This window comes from Triplophysa rosa, linkage group LG25, assembly GCF_024868665.1.
Source record: "Triplophysa rosa linkage group LG25, Trosa_1v2, whole genome shotgun sequence".
In the NCBI taxonomy this organism is placed as follows: domain Eukaryota; kingdom Metazoa; phylum Chordata; class Actinopteri; order Cypriniformes; family Nemacheilidae; genus Triplophysa; species Triplophysa rosa.
This window is the reverse complement of record NC_079914.1, coordinates 16,003,353-16,022,182: the sequence shown is the minus strand read 5'-3', so window position 1 is coordinate 16,022,182 and position 18,830 is coordinate 16,003,353. Positions and strand designations below refer to the sequence as shown.

Genomic DNA, 18,830 nt, shown 5'->3' with positions numbered 1-18,830 from the left:
TAAAGATGTTAATGATTTAGAATGGACTGCTCATTATCAGATGTTTTTACACCGCAGATGTTAAGCAGACATCTTACAGACGTACCTTTGCTATCTAGGTTTTGTAGTAAAACCAAAATAAAGAGGAAAAAATCAAGTTTATAACGTTTACAGCCTGCTGGTGTGTTGACACATCAGTATGTGTCGCTGTGAGGAGTCTCGAGAACGAAACTGATCTGCATCAACCTGCTGTGCACCTGCGATTTACCCTTAACACACACACACACACACACAGCCGTACAGACATGTTTATGAAGTGCGTGAGTAAATGTCATTGATTTGAAGGCTGTTCAGTTTGTGTTTCTCGTGCACGTGGTTCAGGTTGCGGGCGCGGCTCCGACTGTCAACGAGCAGAGCCGAGCATCAATCGACTGTATTTATAAGCTCCACAGATTTTACTGAATCAACAGCGACATGAGGATTTCATTGTTTCTCATTCTCGTTTCGGCATTTGGAGGTAAGTTGCTTCATTATTATTATTTATTTTTGGTGACTTTATTATTATTATCATTTATTTTTGGTGACTTTCGGTTTCTATCAGACGCACGTGTTTAACGTGATGTCACTGCTGTGCTTAATAAAACGCGTAAGATAGCGGTTGTGCGTTTTAAACGCGTTTTCCCCTCTCATTTCCTTGTTTCAGCCTCAGATTTGCATGTCATTTTATTTACAGTACGGCGCACGTCTCTGCGCGGTGACGTCATGACGACAGGCAATTCCTTGCATTTGAATCTTTATGAAAGGAGTAAAGTTAAACGATGTTTCAAGGTCTTTGAGGCTAATTTGTGATGTTAATTAAGTGTATTTGCTCACATTTATTTCCATTTAAGAAATAATATATTGTATAAAGCAATTAAATGTCATTTTGCGAACTATTTTATTTTATCTAGGCCTATTTGTTTTACAAACTGTTTTATAGACTCAATAAAAACATAAAAGCCAAATAAATGAATTATTTTGTTTTGGTGTCATTTTATCCCTCTGGTCTTCACGTGAAAATATACTATAGTACACTTAAGTAGTAAACTGTAGTAAAGTTCCTAGATACAACAGTGTATTTGAACTTTAATAAATATGAATATTTACTGAAGTATTTACTGTTGTTTGTCAATGTACTATAGTAAATACTACAGAATACTATAGTGTACATTAAAGGTATAGTAACGACTATAATATTATTTATTATATGTAGTATATTATATAGTATAACCACAGTATACTATAATCTACTATAGTAAATTCTAAAGTTTACACAAGTGGAAGTATTTTTTGTGTCTCTATTTGGATATCACAGACTGATCAGTGTTCTTTGTGTGTGTTCTTCAGGTGTGTCTGGTGTTGTTACAGGTGAAGTGAAGGTGATGTCAGTGATGGAGGGAGATTCTGTCACTTTAAACACGTGTGTTCGTGACATTCAAAAGGACAGCAATATAGTGTGGACATATGGCCCTGAAAACGATGTGTTGGCTAAACTAAACAAGGGCTCACAGACCTCTATAAATGAAGATGTTCTTGATGAGATGTTCAGAGGCAGACTGAAGCTGGATCCTCAGACCGGATCCCTCAGCATCAAGAACATCAGGACCGGTCATTCTGGACTTTATACAGCTGAGATCACCAGCAGCAAAGAAGGAACGTCCAAAAGAGTTTTCAATGTCAATGTAACTGGTGAGTAGCTTTCTGAGTTATTCTGCACTATCTGTGATAAGAAATCATTTTTAAATGTTGTACTGTGTCTGTCTGTGTCAGGCGTGTTTGATCCAGAAGCAGATAAACTGAAGTCGGTGTGGAAGAATGAGGGAGAACCTGTAACTCTAAACACTGGTGTCACAGTGAAGAGAGATGATCTGATTCTGTGGAAGTTCGGACAGTCCTCCAAACACTGCGTTTATGATGCCGTCCATAACATCCCAGCCATCGCCAAACTGTACGGAGAAACCCGAGAGACGTCGCTGGATGCTGGTGAAGATCAGATATTCAGCGGCTGTCTGTCGCTGAACGAGCAGACAGGAGATCTGACCATCAGAAACACTCAAACCAAACACGCAGGATGTTATTTTCTACAGATCAACAGTAACACCGGGACTCGATTCAGAAGGTTTAACGTTACTGTCAGCGGTGAGTATATACATATACTGTACATAGACATGAAGATCTACTCTTTTTTTAATCTCTTGAATTATTAACAATGCAACTCAACCAAAACTATCCATTTTATAATAAAATATGTTTATAAAGACAGAATTCTGGAGAAAAATAATAATTGCAATGTTTATAATGACAGAATTCTGGAGAAAATATTTAATAAATAAAATACGTTTATAAAGACAGAATTCTAGAGAAAATATTTAATAAATAAAATGTTTATAATGACAGAATTCTGGAGAAAATATTTAATAAATAAAATACATTTATAATGACAAAATTCTGGAGAAAATATTTAATAAATAAAATACTTTTATAAAGACAGAAATCTGGAGAATATATTTAATAAATAAAATATGTTTATAATGACAGAATTCTGGAGAAAATATTTAATAAATAAAATACAATTATAAAGATAGAATTCTGGAGAAAATATTTAATAAATACAATATGTTTATAATGACAGAATTCTGGAGAAAATATTTAATAAATAAAATACATTTATAAAGACAGAATTCTGGAGAAAATATTTAATAAATACAATATATTTATAATGACAGAATTCTGGAGAAAATATTTAATAAATAAAATATGTTTATAAAGAGAATTCTGGAGAAAATATTTAATAAATAAAATGTTTATAATGACAGAATTCTGGAGAAAATATTTAATAAATAAAATATGTTTATAATGACAGAATTCTGGAGAATATATTTAATAAATAAAATATGTTTATAATGACAGAATTCTGGAGAAAATATTTAATAAATGAAGATCTGCATTACACTTAAATGTACACAAAATAACTGATCCTTCTGGATTTAGAAGAACGAGAGCAGTTAAAGTAATCCATGTCTCTCTTTAGCCAGGACAGAACCTGCTCCCCGGACGCACTGGGAGGTAACTGGTCCAGTATTTTTGGTAGCAGCGATCATGCTGGGGGTGATCGTGATGGGCCTGCTTTCGAAAAAACGAGTATTCAAGCACTGCAGGAAATGTAAGTCAAGTATTAAATGACTTTACTACATGTGAGTATAAGAACATGGTTTAGAAACACAACGAACGCAACACATTTAAACATGATCTGTTGCTGTTGTAGAAGTCTTGGGCCTGTTTTGCAGCAGATTTCTTTCATCTGTGTAAGGTCACGTGATCTATTAACGTGTGATTTTTATTTTGTTTTTTACAGACAAAGATTCAGAGACGACGACACAGGAATCTTTAGATGTTCTCAACCCCAGCAGTTAAGTCACTGAATAGAGAATATAACGTTAATTTATATTGGTATTTAAACCCAACTCTTGCACTGCTGGACTGTAAAACTGAACATTTGAGTTGCATAACAATGCTGTCATTGACTTCACACATGGTCAGTAACAAGAACCAAAACATGAATTCAAGAAATCGCTGCTTCCGTTGTAGCATTTCCTCCCATGGAGCCGCCATTTTGGTTCTTGAGATTTTCAAAATGTGAAATGTTTCAGCTCACCTCATATCTGTGACAGATCAGAGTTTAACATCTCTGTCTGGTTCAGTGGACTGCTGTTACTCTCTGTGTTTTGATGGTTTTAATGATAGAAAATCACTATTGAAAGACACTTGCATTTTTTATTTGCTACTTTCTGTGTACATTTGTCTTATTTTTTACATCATCGAATGTTTTGCCTTATGCTTCACTACTGAAAGACCCAATGACCAAGTGTTTTCTGTTTGTTAAATGTGAACTGAGATCAGTTACTCTCTGTATATGTTACTGTTCTGTATATGAGGATATATTATGAGTTCTGATGCCATATTATGCTCTATGATGATGATGCATTGCCGTTGAACAGAAACTTTACTGCTCTCTAGTGGACAAACACTGGTAACGCTTCTGTCACTTTAAACAAAATGCATGACGATTTACAAGGGCAAATAACAAAGTCCATTTTAAGCCTGAATTAAATACACAATATATGTGATTGAGTCATATGATAAAAATCTTTGTCTTAAGAAAATGTATTAACACTTCTTCAAAATCATCATTTTTTACAGTTTTGTTTAGCAGACTGGCAAAGAAATGTGGTGTGTAACCTTTCTTCTATAAACCAGCATGACTTTATGATGCAGAAATAGATTTATAAAACCGAAGTATACTTGAAAGGGCCCTTAAGAATGAAGGATTTCTATAGGTACAACACAGATCATGTTACGTGTGGATAAAAGTGTAGGTTTGGACAGAAAATATAAATGTGTTCAATAGGACGCAATGGTTTGTGTTTCTTGACCGTACTGATTTTCTTGACATCACTGCTGCTGATATATTTTTAACAGTTTTACTATATATGCAGATGTGTTAAACATGTACAGACAAGCCTTAAAGGGATAGTTCGCCCAAAATTAAAATTCTGTCATCAAATTCTGTTTATTTGGGATAATCTCATGAACAAGTCTGACATCACTGCAAAAAGATGTTAACATTGAAGATTCAGGTCCATGTTATATTATTTCTGAATGCATGTGCAGCTATACAGAATGACAATGAGAGACTAAACTTAGTTACGGTTCGTTTACATCATGACAGCCCATGTAAAACCATTGCACTCATTTTTTGTTTGACTAAAACTGAAAGAAATGAATGGAACACACACAACTTACCCACCAGACTCCTCGAGCACAAACACAACATCACAGCAAACATTTTCTCAGTTTTAAACCAACAGATGAGATGAAGTGCTGCTCTTTAGTGCAGTGAAGAGCACAATAATGGACAGAATAGAAGTCAAGTCTATTTACATTACAGAATGCGGTGTGAGCGCCCCCTGCTGTTCACAAAAACACTTACAGCTGGACTGAGGTCTCAGTAAAGCTGCTCTCATTTTGCAGGCTTTGGGTGCTGGACGATTAAAGTTTCATTTGACGTGTTATTGACCAGCAGGTACAGACATTTTCTTTTTTACTTATTCTTCTTATTCTGTTTTTCTTCCTGAATAAGTTTTGCTCATTTTATTATATTCTATTTTTACCCACAAGATGGCGCTGCAGTGCAATCTGCGTTAAAATACACAGCTGGATTGTTAATCGTCACTATAATTACCGTTTGAAATAATTTGAAGATGAAGATATGTGTAAATAATGAGATCTTTGTGACAAGTAGACTTTTGATCATTTTAATGCAACTTTGATTAACACAAGCATCAAATTAATTTAAATTTAGATGTCTATTTGATGTCTGCATTTACATCTACAAGACGTATTTTTGGGGATTGTTTGCTCCAAGACGTTTGTCAGATGCCGTATAGTAAAAACTTCTCTTTCTAAGACGTTTGTCAGATGTTTTTACACAGCAGATGTTTTCCAGATCTCAAGATCTTTAGCAGATGTGCATGTGCTATCTTGGATGTGGTATATTTGGTTCATTAGTGGCATTGTGTGTGATCTATATATTAGAAGTTGGTTTTACTGTCAGTCTAAGTGATATAAAAGAGAACATGGTCCATGCATTTACATTTATGCATTTGGCAGACGCGACTTACATTGAATTGTATTATACATTTGTAAATGTGCAGTCCCCTGGGATCGAACCCATGACCTTGGCGTTGCGAGCAAAGAAACAAACTGCTAACAAACTGTAAAAATACATAAAAATAAACTGATCTCGGACCCAAGTTGTTCACATGCAGAAAATCAGAAGTGGACAGTAACGAAGTAAATTTACCTGAGTACTGTACTTAAGTACACTTTTTGAGTATCTGTACTTTACTTGAGTATTATTTTTTCTGAGTACTTGTACTTTAACTTTACTACATTTGAAAGACAAATATCATACTTTTTACTCCACTACATTTATAAAAAGGTCGTATAAATGCAGCGGGGTTTCCTGTGTGCGCAATTTATCTGGCTTGCGATCTGCCAGGACATTTTACTGTTGCCAAGTATTTCAGTTTTTCTAAATTCGCGGTTTTCCGACAAGCTTTAAATGGCCATTTGGCGGGTTTTTATACGCAAATCTGGCAACTCTGGGATCTTCCCCGCTAAACTAATGTAAACGTAGGCGGTGCTACACCATTGATAGTGCTCTAAAAAGACAAATAGAACAATAAAAGACAAAAAGGCAGATGTTAAAGTGTGGTGTAATCATCTGTGGGTTACGATCAGTCAAAGATCGTAGAAACATTGTCATGAAAATGATCGACATAAATAAGCATCACATACACCTTGAGCTACACGTGCGTGTTAACTTCTGAATTATGAACTTCTGATTTAAAGCGATTTGAAAAATGAATGATGTTTTTACTGAAGTTACTATAGTTGAAGTATTACTGTTGAAATAAAAACAATAGAACCCATAAAATGTAATGGATTTAATGGTTATAATGGGAATTGTACTATGGATACTTGTTGTCTACTTGTATGTGATGGATTCTATTGGTGGGATGGTAAATCCTATTGGAATAAAACCCAAAACACACTACAAAGAGGAATTTAATTTAAAAATCTCATTCTAATTCAAAAATTCATTGTTTTTCAAGAGGGATGGTATTTGCAGTAAAACCACAGTATCCACAAATTTACCATTTTCTATATATAGGAACCATACTCCAATTAATAATCTTTAGTAAAACCACAGCAACTAAACATATGGGGCCGGTTTCCCGGACAGGGATTATCTTAAACCAGGACTAGGCCTTAGTTAAATTAGGATATTTAAGTCGTTTTAAAAAATATACTTCACAAAAAACATTACTGGTGTGCATCTTGAGAGAAAACAATCACACTAATATATTTTAAGATATGTCAGTGCAAGCTGTTTTTGATCAAGACAACTCTAACGTTTGAGTTAGTCTGGGACTAGTCTTAAACCCTGTCCGGGAAACCACCCCATAATGAACATAGTTTCATTATACTAGCTATAGTTTATGTTTGTAGTTAAATTATGGTAATACAAATGGTAATAAATCCAACAAACACATGGCTTCTACACTTGATTATTTACAAGAACCTTACTACTTACTGGTAAATTGCTGCTAAAACTGGTAAAGGGAATATACAAAATAAAAGAACACTGCTCATAAATACATATAGGCCTAGGGGCTAATGAGGATAATTAGGCTAAATGATCACACAGGATTATATCTAAACTAAACATATGTGTGCTAAACATATAGGCCTGGTTTCACAGACACAGTTTATCTTAAGCCAGGACTATGCCTTAGTTAGATTAAGATATTTATGTCGCTTTTATAAAAATGCCTTAGAAGAATACATTACTGGTGTGCATCTTGACACAAAACAATGGCACTGATATATTTTAAGATATTTCTGGGCAAGTTGTATTCAGTTTAGACAGGTCACACATTCATTTTAGTCTGCGACTAGTCTTAAACCTTGTCTGTGAAACCGGGCCATAAAGCACTTAAAGGAGTTGCTCACTGCAAAATTTTCCCCCATTGACTTTCCATAGTAGGAATAAAAACTACTATGGAAAGTCAATGGGGGCAAATTTTGAAGTGAACTACTCCTTTAATACAACTGATACTGTGAGCTACTCAGTGTATTCAGTAGGGTGCTTCAGAGGCATAAGGTATACGACAATAAAACAATGCACAACTGACATAAAGGAAATGTACTTTTAATACTTGAGTACTTTTAAAAGCACGTACTTCTGTACTTTTACTCAAGTAAGAATCTGTCTTTACAACTTTTACTTGTAGTGGAGTAATATTTGACCAGTAGTATCTGTACTTTCACTCAAGTAAGGAAGTTGTGTACTTCGTCCACCTCTGCAGAAAATGAATATATAATAAAACCAAAACGTAAACTAAAGCTTTTCATGAGTTTTATTCCACCGGAAGTTCACTGCAGTCTCGAGGGTGTGCGACCTGTAGGCTAGTGGCTAAATTAAATTAGTTTACTTTAGGTTTACATCACGTTATTAATGGCATCCTACGCACAAAAGCCGCTGTGTTTCCTCCCTCCCTCCCTCCCACGCCCCCTCCTTCTCTCTCTCTCACTCACTCTCACATACATTAACATATTTAAATTTGTAACCATCTATCAATGTTTCTGGAAGCCTCAGGTTTTCTGTAAATCAGTGTTTATTTCAGCAGAGAGATCAATAAATAATGATAGTAGTTCCACTTTCTTCTGCTTTTGCTCTCTAGGCGATCTTTTTGTTTATCTCATCTGGGCTGCGTTTCCCGATAACACTGTCTCTTAGCGTGCTACGAAGACTCTAAAGGTACACCTTAACTCAAGATATACCTTTTCTAGACGTGTTCCCCGAACTATACCTGTTGAGGTTACTTCAGGTAAACCTTGTTAAGTGCGACGTTAGCAGGTGCCGTCCATGGCGGTGGTGCTGGATAGGTTGATATCGATGCCTCGAGAATCGATTGTTCGCTCTACCTTGCGTTATAGAGTGCGTAAAGTATCGAAGTTGGGCCAACAAGATGCAAGAGCTGCAGAATTTGCTCCCGTGGCAGGCTAAATTTGTGTAGAATTTTCTCTTATGACATGGTAGCCAGGGGACTAATGTTCTCTAATAAAATTGTGCAAATACACTAACTGGCTCCGCGGACGGCGCCGTCTTTGATTTAAGACAACTATTCGCTGTCTCGCTGCCATAGTTTGACCAAACTCCCCATAACATTCATTCCCTTTATATAGACTACGCCTTTCCTGTCAAATGGTTTGCCAGCTGATGTCCCTTGGGATAATTAAAACCGCTAACAACCATCAGTGTATGACAATTTTATTCATGAAACACTTCAATAGCCTACACTGAGTGTATTAAACCCGAGTATTTTATTTGTAAAATTAAAACTAAGTTAAAGTAAAAATGTAAATTTAATACTAAATAGAATTTTATATTAAATTATTATATTAAATTTTATATTTGAAATTAAACTGCGATGTAGAAAAGCTTTTTGCATAGCGGTATGAACCATCAAAGGCGATAAGTATAGCTAAGAGCGGTCCAACCTGACGAAAGTGCGACTTACAGAAGGTATACTTAACTAAGAAGGTTTCGGGAAACACGTATTAACGATAAGGTACAGCTTAAGGTATAACTTAAGAACGACGTGGCGTTCGGGAAACGCAGCTCAGAGTTTTTAACGTACTAAACTTTGCTCTCATAAAGACAGTAGAGACTTGTGGATGTGGTCTGTTTGGATGGTTCAGCCATAACTAAGAACTACTTGGCAACCACTTTGACATTAAATTTATATTTACGCATTTGGGAGACGCTTTTATCCAAAGCAACTTGCATTGAATTGTATTATACATTTGTTTCTGACTATGTGCAATCCCCTGGGATAGAACCCATGACCTAGCATCATGCTAGCGTCATGCTCTAACCACTGAGTCACAGGAAAGTAAATCTTGCTCGTGTGGAGATGTTGGGCTGGGGCCTGTGGTGCTTTACACGGAAGTTGGTTTGCAGGCTAAACCACAGACATGAATTTGCCTTTGACAGCTGAATAAAAACTGAAACTGAAGGTATAAACTTGCAAATGTCTGAAGACGCACAAGACAGGAATCGCATGAGCTTCATGAAAATGAACAGTTTGAGATAAAGATCAACCGTAGATCTGTACGGAAAATGACCTGGAAGATCTCAGTTCTCGCTTTTATTTTTGTCTTCAGGCTTGTGGTCGGGTTCTTTTTCTTTACTCCTCAGTCTCCTCCTCATTTCACACCCTTAACCTAAACCAGCTGGGTTAAAAATGATCCAGCGTACAACCCAGTGATGGGTTGAAATAGCACGGAGCCCTTGTTTGGTTATTGTAACCCAATGCCTTAATTTTGTTGAGTTATAATGTCAAATGTTGGTTTACCCTTTCTGAAACTGTTTCTAAAATGAGGAAAGTGCAGGGCAGAACTGAGAAGTTGATTGGTTCTCTTAAAGTTAGGAGCCTGGCTGTTGGACAGTTAGCACTATAGTCCCGCCCTCACACTGAATGATGACTTTGATTGGAACTTTATACTGTAAAAACATTGAGCTGCACGGATAAATTATATATATTATATCGTTTAATGAATCTTATCGATCACAAGTTTGACTTTCAAACTTCAGACCAGTTTTAACCCAATAGACTGCACCGTTACAGAAATAAACCCATAGGGTAACATAAATAACCCAACGCTGAATGTGTTTTGTCTCTGTTGGGTCCAGCGAGTTTCCTGTGCAACCCTTTAACGTCAACAACATTCTGTCATGATATGTTTTGTATGTTATATGATATGTTAAAGCTTGTGATGATAAGGCACAGTCAATAAATAAAGATGACCTTTCTCTGGTCATTCACTTAGATTACTGCGTTTAATCATATTTCTCTCTAGAACATCTTTTTCGAACAATTTCATGGATTAAAGCGTTATTAAACGGACACTTATGCATTTTCTGGATGCGTGTTCTCTGTGATTGAATCCACGTTGGAACGGCATATAAAACTTTTTATTTTAAATGAACTACATCACTAGTCATTCAGGATATGTATTTATTCAAAGTGACGATACAGTAAGTGAAGGTCATCATCCACAGCTTTTCAACATGATTCATGGGACGTAGATTTGTGATCTATGCTGAATGAATTTATACACTGAAAACATATATAGGCCTACACGTCCCTTAAGTGACCTTTAGTCCAAATGATTAAAGCATTTACATCCATAATCTCAATAAAAACACTAGACGTAAAATGGAGTCATGAACGAGCCAATATATCCGATCACCAACATAGTTTGGTTGTTGACGCTGGTTGACAAGGAACGTCTTGCTAATGTGGACACAATCATTTATTAATATAGTAGAGATTCTCATCATCGTCCTTGTCCACCGCATAATCGGGCACTGCATAATCGTCCACCGCAGGACTCTGAAAAACAAACGCATGCACATTATATATATGCTTTAAACATAATTACGAACAATATTTACAGTATCTAGTTGTAAACAACAATCTGATCTTTCTTTTACTACAGCCGTTAAAAAACATTTCTGTTCACAGAAAACATTCTGTTAACACAACACAAATGTCAATACCAGGATCAATTGTCACATCGTTTGATACTTTTGTTAGCTGCGAGTCACATGTACCTTGTCGATACATGATTGTTTGGGTTTTCTGCGGATGCGGAAGATCAGAAGTGCAGTTACAAGCAGAAATCCAACAGCAGCAGCACAAGGGATGATGATGTAGAAAATCCTGAAAGTCCATGCTGTGAACAGTAAGAGTCATTACCGTAACTGAATCTGTTAGTCTGATCTCAGATCAGATCAGATCAGTGAATCAAAACAAACATCACCCGTGACTCACCTGAGGAGACAGAAGATAGGTGATCTAGAAAACATAAGATAGTAAAATAAATGAACGTGACCATTTGCTTTTCATTTATATTTCAAATGATGATTTATGAGTTCTTCTCTACTCACCGTGGACAGTAATGTTGAATGTGTTGAGTTTGGCGTTGGTGCTGGTGTTGGTCACTTCATAAAGTCCAGAGTCGTTGGCTGTGATGTTTGTGATGATGAGAGATCCAGTTTGATCCAGCGTCAGTCTGTCTCTGAATCTTCCATCGGCTTGATCTTCATATGTCTTGACTTTACCGTCTCCTCTGCTGAGTTCTGCTATGAGATATCCTCGAGCTCCAAACTTCCAGGAGATTCCATGTTTCCTCTGATGATCAGTGAGATTCACGGGTAGATTAACAGAATCTCCTTCTTTTACCGGCATATGCTCAGTACCAAACACACCTGAAAATTAAAGAACGACACTTCCTGAAGTTCATTTAAGACAAGTGCATTCACTCTGCGATCATCTGCATCTACATTAACTCAAAACAGCATCAACCAAGTATTTAGGTGTATGTCGCTCAACCAGAAGAGGCTAAAGCAAACTGAGAAGAGAGAAAACTGATGTGAAGATATTCCTAAAATAGATATATTTCATGTTTGAAGGGAAAAAGGAACAAAAAAGTATTGATTTCTTAAAGGGATACTTCACCCAAAAATGTCATCATTTACTCACCTTCGAGTTGTTCCAAATGTGTATAAATGTCTTTGTTCTGATGAACACAGAGAAAGATATTTGGAAGAATGTTTATCATAGTCATAATAGTAAAAAATACAATGGTGGTCAAAAGTGCGCCAGAACTGTTTGCTGTCCTACATTCTTCAAAATGTCGTCTTTTGAGTTTGACAGAACAAAAAAAAAAACGATAAAAGTAATTTTTCCTACTATGGGAGTCAATGGGGGGCAATTTTGGGGGGGAAAAGCATTCTCCCAAATATCTTTCTCTCTGTGTTTATCAGAACAAAGACATGTATACACATTTGGAACGATTCGAAGATGAGTAAACGATGACAGAATTTTCATTTTTGGGTGAAGTATCCCTTTAACAGCACATATAGAGTCACTGATCTAAACATATGAAGGTATATAAACGCATGTTTAACTTACCAGACAGACTCCACAAGAACAAACAGATCCAAATCACTTCACACATTTTCTTCAACCTAGATTCAAATAATAAAAGAACAGAAACCTTATAATAATCTGATAATGAAAACGACATCTAATCTTTATGAAAAGATGAGAGTGTTGATCTGTGTGCAGTCAGTGTGATTCCTCAGACCAGTTCGATTCTAAGCACCCAGTAAACCGAAAGCGCTTCACAAACATTGCAGCCACGCCACAAAACAACCTCACCAACACTTAATATTTTGAAAAGCTAATAACACCTGCAAAATTTTACCTCAAAACGTCAATGGTGAGTGTGATGGTGACGTCACATACCTTTTGACGAATGCAAAAATAACAACTGGGACAACTTTTGAACTCCTCCGCTGCGTCTCACTTCGAAGGCTGCTTCCTCCAGAGGTCACGTATTTGTCATCAAGATTTATTATTTCAGGTTTATTATTTCAGGAAAGCATGTCAAGGTAAGAAGGAAACTATAGTCTTCACGTCTTAACAGAAATGAGACGTAAGTGAACTTAAACGAGACAACCTCGATGACGTATCCGGTGGCTTAACGCAACCTCCGGAGGAAGCAGCTCTATTCGAGTCATTCACCCACAATTTACATTTGTCTCTTTAATCGTAAACTTTAAAACACAAGAAGAAATGCTCAGTTCTATGCAACAGTTTTATTATTTTAATTTAAAATCGAATCGTGTGCCGTGCATTCTCAAATTAAACGGACACTTATGCATTTTCTGGATGCGTGTTCTCTGTGATTGAATCCACGTTGGAACGGCATATAAAACTTTTTATTTTAAATGAACTACATCACTAGTCATTCAGGATATGTATTTATTCAAAGTGACGATACAGTAAGTGAAGGTCATCATCCACAGCTTTTCAACATGATTCATGGGACGTAGATTTGTGATCTATGCTGAATGAATTTATACACTGAAAACATATATAGGCCTACACGTCCCTTAAGTGACCTTTAGTCCAAATGATTAAAGCATTTACATCCATAATCTCAATAAAAACACTAGACGTAAAATGGAGTCATGAACGAGCCAATATATCCGATCACCAACATAGTTTGGTTGTTGACGCTGGTTGACAAGGAACGTCTTGCTAATGTGGACACAATCATTTATTAATATAGTAGAGATTCTCATCATCGTCCTTGTCCACCGCATAATCGGGCACTGCATAATCGTCCACCGCAGGACTCTGAAAAACAAACGCATGCACATTATATATATGCTTTAAACATAATTACGAACAATATTTACAGTATCTAGTTGTAAACAACAATCTGATCTTTCTTTTACTACAGCCGTTAAAAAACATTTCTGTTCACAGAAAACATTCTGTTAACACAACACAAATGTCAATACCAGGATCAATTGTCACATCGTTTGATACTTTTGTTAGCTGCGAGTCACATGTACCTTGTCGATACATGATTGTTTGGGTTTTCTGCGGATGCGGAAGATCAGAAGTGCAGTTACAAGCAGAAATCCAACAGCAGCAGCACAAGGGATGATGATGTAGAAAATCCTGAAAGTCCATGCTGTGAACAGTAAGAGTCATTACCGTAACTGAATCTGTTAGTCTGATCTCAGATCAGATCAGATCAGTGAATCAAAACAAACATCACCCGTGACTCACCTGAGGAGACAGAAGATAGGTGATCTAGAAAACATAAGATAGTAAAATAAATGAACGTGACCATTTGCTTTTCATTTATATTTCAAATGATGATTTATGAGTTCTTCTCTACTCACCGTGGACAGTAATGTTGAATGTGTTGAGTTTGGCGTTGGTGCTGGTGTTGGTCACTTCATAAAGTCCAGAGTCGTTGGCTGTGATGTTTGTGATGATGAGAGATCCAGTTTGATCCAGCGTCAGTCTGTCTCTGAATCTTCCATCGGCTTGATCTTCATATGTCTTGACTTTACCGTCTCCTCTGCTGAGTTCTGCTATGAGATATCCTCGAGCTCCAAACTTCCAGGAGATTCCATGTTTCCTCTGATGATCAGTGAGATTCACGGGTAGATTAACAGAATCTCCTTCTTTTACAGGCATAAACTCAGTACCAAACACACCTGAAAATTAAAGAACGACACTTCCTGAAGTTCATTTAAGACAAGTGCATTCACTCTGCGATCATCTGCATCTACATTATCAACAAAAGTAGGTGTATGTCGCTAAATGGAGAAGAGAGAAAACTGATCTGAAAATGTTCCTAAAATAAATTCATGTTTAAAGTGAACAAAAAAGTATTGATCTCTTAACAGCACATATAAAGTCTGTGTCATCTAAACATATGAAGGTATTTAAACACATGTTTAACTTACCCGACAGACTCCACAAGTACAAACAGATCCAAATCACTTCACACATTTTCTTCAACCTAGATTCAAATAATATAAGAACAGAAACCTTATAATAATCTGATTTTATGAAAAGATGAGAGTGTTGATCTGTGTGCAGTCAGTGTGATTCCTCAGACCAGTTCGATTAAGCACCCAGTAAACGGAAAGCATTTCACAACGTTAAGCTTCACAGTGTTTTGGGCGCGTGCTAGCAGCCACGCCCAAACCAACCTCACCAACACTTAATATTTTGAAAAGCTAATAACACCTGCAAAATTTTACCTCAAAACGTCAATGGTGAGTGTGATGGTGACGTCACATACCTTTTGACGAATGCAAAAATAACAACTGGGACAACTTTTGAACTCCTCCGCTGCGTCTCACTTCGAAGGCTGCTTCCTCCAGAGGTCACGTATTTGTCATCAAGATTTATTAGTTCAGGTTTATTATTTCAGGAAAGCATGTCAAGGTAAGAAGGAAACTATAGTCTTCACGTCTTAACAGAAATGAGACGTAAGTGAACTTAAACGAGACAACCTCGATGACGTATCCGGTGGCTTAACGCAACCTCCGGAGGAAGCAGCTCTATTCGAGTCATTCACCCACAATTAACATTTGTCTCTTTAATCGTAAACTTTAAAACACAAGAAGAAATGCTCAGTTCTATGCAACAGTTTTATTATTTTAATTTAAAATCGAATCGTGTGCCGTGCATTCTCAAACCAACAATCTACATTAAAAAATAGCCTTTATTACCAAAACAGTAAAAACTCACCTATCAACAATACATTTCTTTTTACAAAAACATGTGTAAAAATATTCTATAAATGTATGTTAAATGTGCCAATAGTTTGCATACAGACAAGAAATGACAAAAATGTTCGAGGTTAATCTTTAATCGTTAAATAAAACCTAACTAAAACATGTATTTGAGACAGAGAGAGAGAGAGAGAGAGAGAGAGAGAGAGAGAGAGAGAGAGAGAGAGAGAGAGATAATAACAACACATGTTTTATCAAGTGTTTTAAACCGTGTTAACAGATTGTAGACAGAATGAGTCAGAAAGTGTATCAGAAAGTTCAGCTTTTTAAAAAAAATATGATTGAGATTGAAAACACCACGATGATAGAACTGATAGATTCATTGGTCAGTTATCTGAATGTCTGATCCCATCTTCTTCTGGTCTGATCCCATCTTCTTCTGTTCTGATCCCATCTTCTTCTGTTCTGAACTCTTCTTCTTCTGTTCTGAACTCTTCTTCTTCTGTTCTGAACTCTTCTTCTTCTGTTCTGATCCCATCTTCTTCTGTTCTGATCCCATCTTCTTCTGTTCTGAACTCTTCTTCTTCTGTTCTGAACTCTTCTTCTTCTGTTCTGAACTCTTCTTCTTCTGTTCTGATCCCATCTTCTTCTGTTCGGATCTTCTTCTGTTCTGATCCCATCTTCTATCCCATCTTCTTCTGTCTGATCCCATCTTCTTCTGTTCTGAACTCTTCTTCTTCTGTTCTGAACTCTTCTTCTTCTGTTCTGAACTCTTCTTCTTCTGTTCTGATCCCATCTTCTTCTGTTCTGATCCCATCTTCTTCTGTTCTGAACTCTTCTTCTTCTGTTCTGAACTCTTCTTCTTCTGTTCTGAACTCTTCTTCTTCTGTTCTGATCCCATCTTCTTCTGTTCGATCTTCTTCTGTTCTGATCCATCTTCTGTCCATTCCTGACACGAGAAACCACGCACGACGCCCACCGAGCAACGACAATCGGATCGCAGCTTCAGTAAATCCACAACTGCAGAAGCCTTGAGAGAGAAGAAATGAGCACCAGTGAAACTAGAACATGATTCATTACAATCGTTATTTTGGGTTGGGGGTGGGTTTACTAGGGCTAATTAAGTTGAATGTTGTTTGTGTGCATTTATTGTCAAATGTGTATTAAACTTTGTGCACCACTACACAATCACATTGGTAAATAAACACTAACAGCTGATGTACCTGAACACGTGTGACAGACATCAGTGTTGAGATGTTGAGTCTGGTTTGTGATGGAATTATTGATGACACATGTGTAAGAATCATCCAGACACTCCAGATGAAGAGAGATGCTGCTGATGTCTCTGTGTTCAGACACACTGATGCTGGACAATAAACTCTTTCCTTTGTACCAGGAGAGACTCACATGTGACACATCCATTACTGAACACAACACAACACATTTTGAGCTGGATGATCCTTCTAGAGATGAAGAATTGGTGATGACAGGAACAGGCAGACGAGCTGAAAAACATTACAAAATAAAATAAATTCACAGACAATAAGAGTACCAATTACCAAGCTAGCACAGGTACGTTTGTAAGACGTCTGCTAAAGATCGGGAAAACATCTTACAGACATCTTCTAGATGTATGACATCTGACAGCAGATGTCTCAAAGACATTTTGCAAATGAACAAACTATGTCTTGCAGATATAAATGCAGACATTAAATAGACGTCTGCCAGATGTATGTGTGCTATAAGGGTCATTTGCTTTAGGAATAAACAGAATTATTGTTTCAGATATTGTCAGATATCTACTCACCGTGGACAGTAATGATGAATGTGTTGAGTTTGGCGTTGGTGCTGGTGTTGGTCACTTCATAAAGTCCAGAGTCGTTGGCTGTGATGTTTGTGATGATGAGAGATCCAGTGTGATCCAGCGTCAGTCTGTCACTGAATCTCCCATCGGCTTGATCTTCATATGTCCTGACTTTACCGTCTCCTCTGGTGATTTCTGCTATGAGATATCCTCGAGCTCCAAACTTCCAGGAGATTCCATGTTTCCTCTGATGATCAGTGAGATTCACGGGTAGATTAACAGAATCTCCTTCTTTTACCGGCATATGCTCAGTACCAAACACACCTGAAAATTAAAGAACGACACTTCCTGAAGTTCATTTAAGACAAGTGCATTCACTCTGCGATCATCTGCATCTACATTAACTCAAAACAGCATCAACCAAGTATTTAGGTGTATGTCGCTCAACCAGAAGAGGCTAAAGCAAACTGAGAAGAGAGAAAACTGATGTGAAGATATTCCTAAAATAGATATATTTCATGTTTGAAGGGAAAAAGGAACAAAAAAGTATTGATTTCTTAAAGGGATACTTCACCCAAAAATGTCATCATTTACTCACCTTCGAGTTGTTCCAAATGTGTATAAATGTCTTTGTTCTGATGAACACAGAGAAAGATATTTGGAAGAATGTTTATCATAGTCATAATAGTAAAAAATACAATGGTGGTCAAAAGTGCGCCAGAACTGTTTGCTGTCCTACATTCTTCAAAATGTCGTCTTTTGAGTTTGACAGAACAAAAAAAAAAACGATAAAAGTAATTTTTCCTACTATGGGAGTCAATGGGGGGCAATTTTGGGGGGGAAAAGCATTCTCCCAAATATCTTTCTCTCTGTGTTTATCAGAACAAAGACATGTATACACATTTGGAACGATTCGAAGATGAGTAAACGATGACAGAATTTTCATTTTTGGGTGAAGTATCCCTTTAACAGCACATATAGAGTCACTGATCTAAACATATGAAGGTATATAAACGCATGTTTAACTTACCAGACAGACTCCACAAGAACAAACAGATCCAAATCACTTCACACATTTTCTTCAACCTAGATTCAAATAATAAAAGAACAGAAACCTTATAATAATCTGATAATGAAAACGACATCTAATCTTTATGAAAAGATGAGAGTGTTGATCTGTGTGCAGTCAGTGTGATTCCTCAGACCAGTTCGATTCTAAGCACCCAGTAAACCGAAAGCGCTTCACAAACATTGCAG

The 18,830-nt window shown here is 36.7% G+C and overlaps 1 protein-coding gene across 1 annotated transcript; it reads left to right on the top strand.

Annotated features, from left to right (window-relative positions):
- Positions 1–97: 97 nt before the first annotated feature.
- LOC130548767 (uncharacterized) lies at positions 98–4,849 on the top strand. Its single transcript, XM_057325779.1, has 5 exons — positions 98–496; positions 1,366–1,707; positions 1,789–2,157; positions 3,050–3,181; positions 3,374–4,849. Exons 1-5 carry the CDS (start codon positions 454–456, stop codon positions 3,430–3,432), a joined length of 945 nt encoding a protein of 314 aa, XP_057181762.1. The 5' UTR covers positions 98–453; the 3' UTR covers positions 3,433–4,849.
- The last annotated feature ends 13,981 nt before the right edge of the window (positions 4,850–18,830 follow it).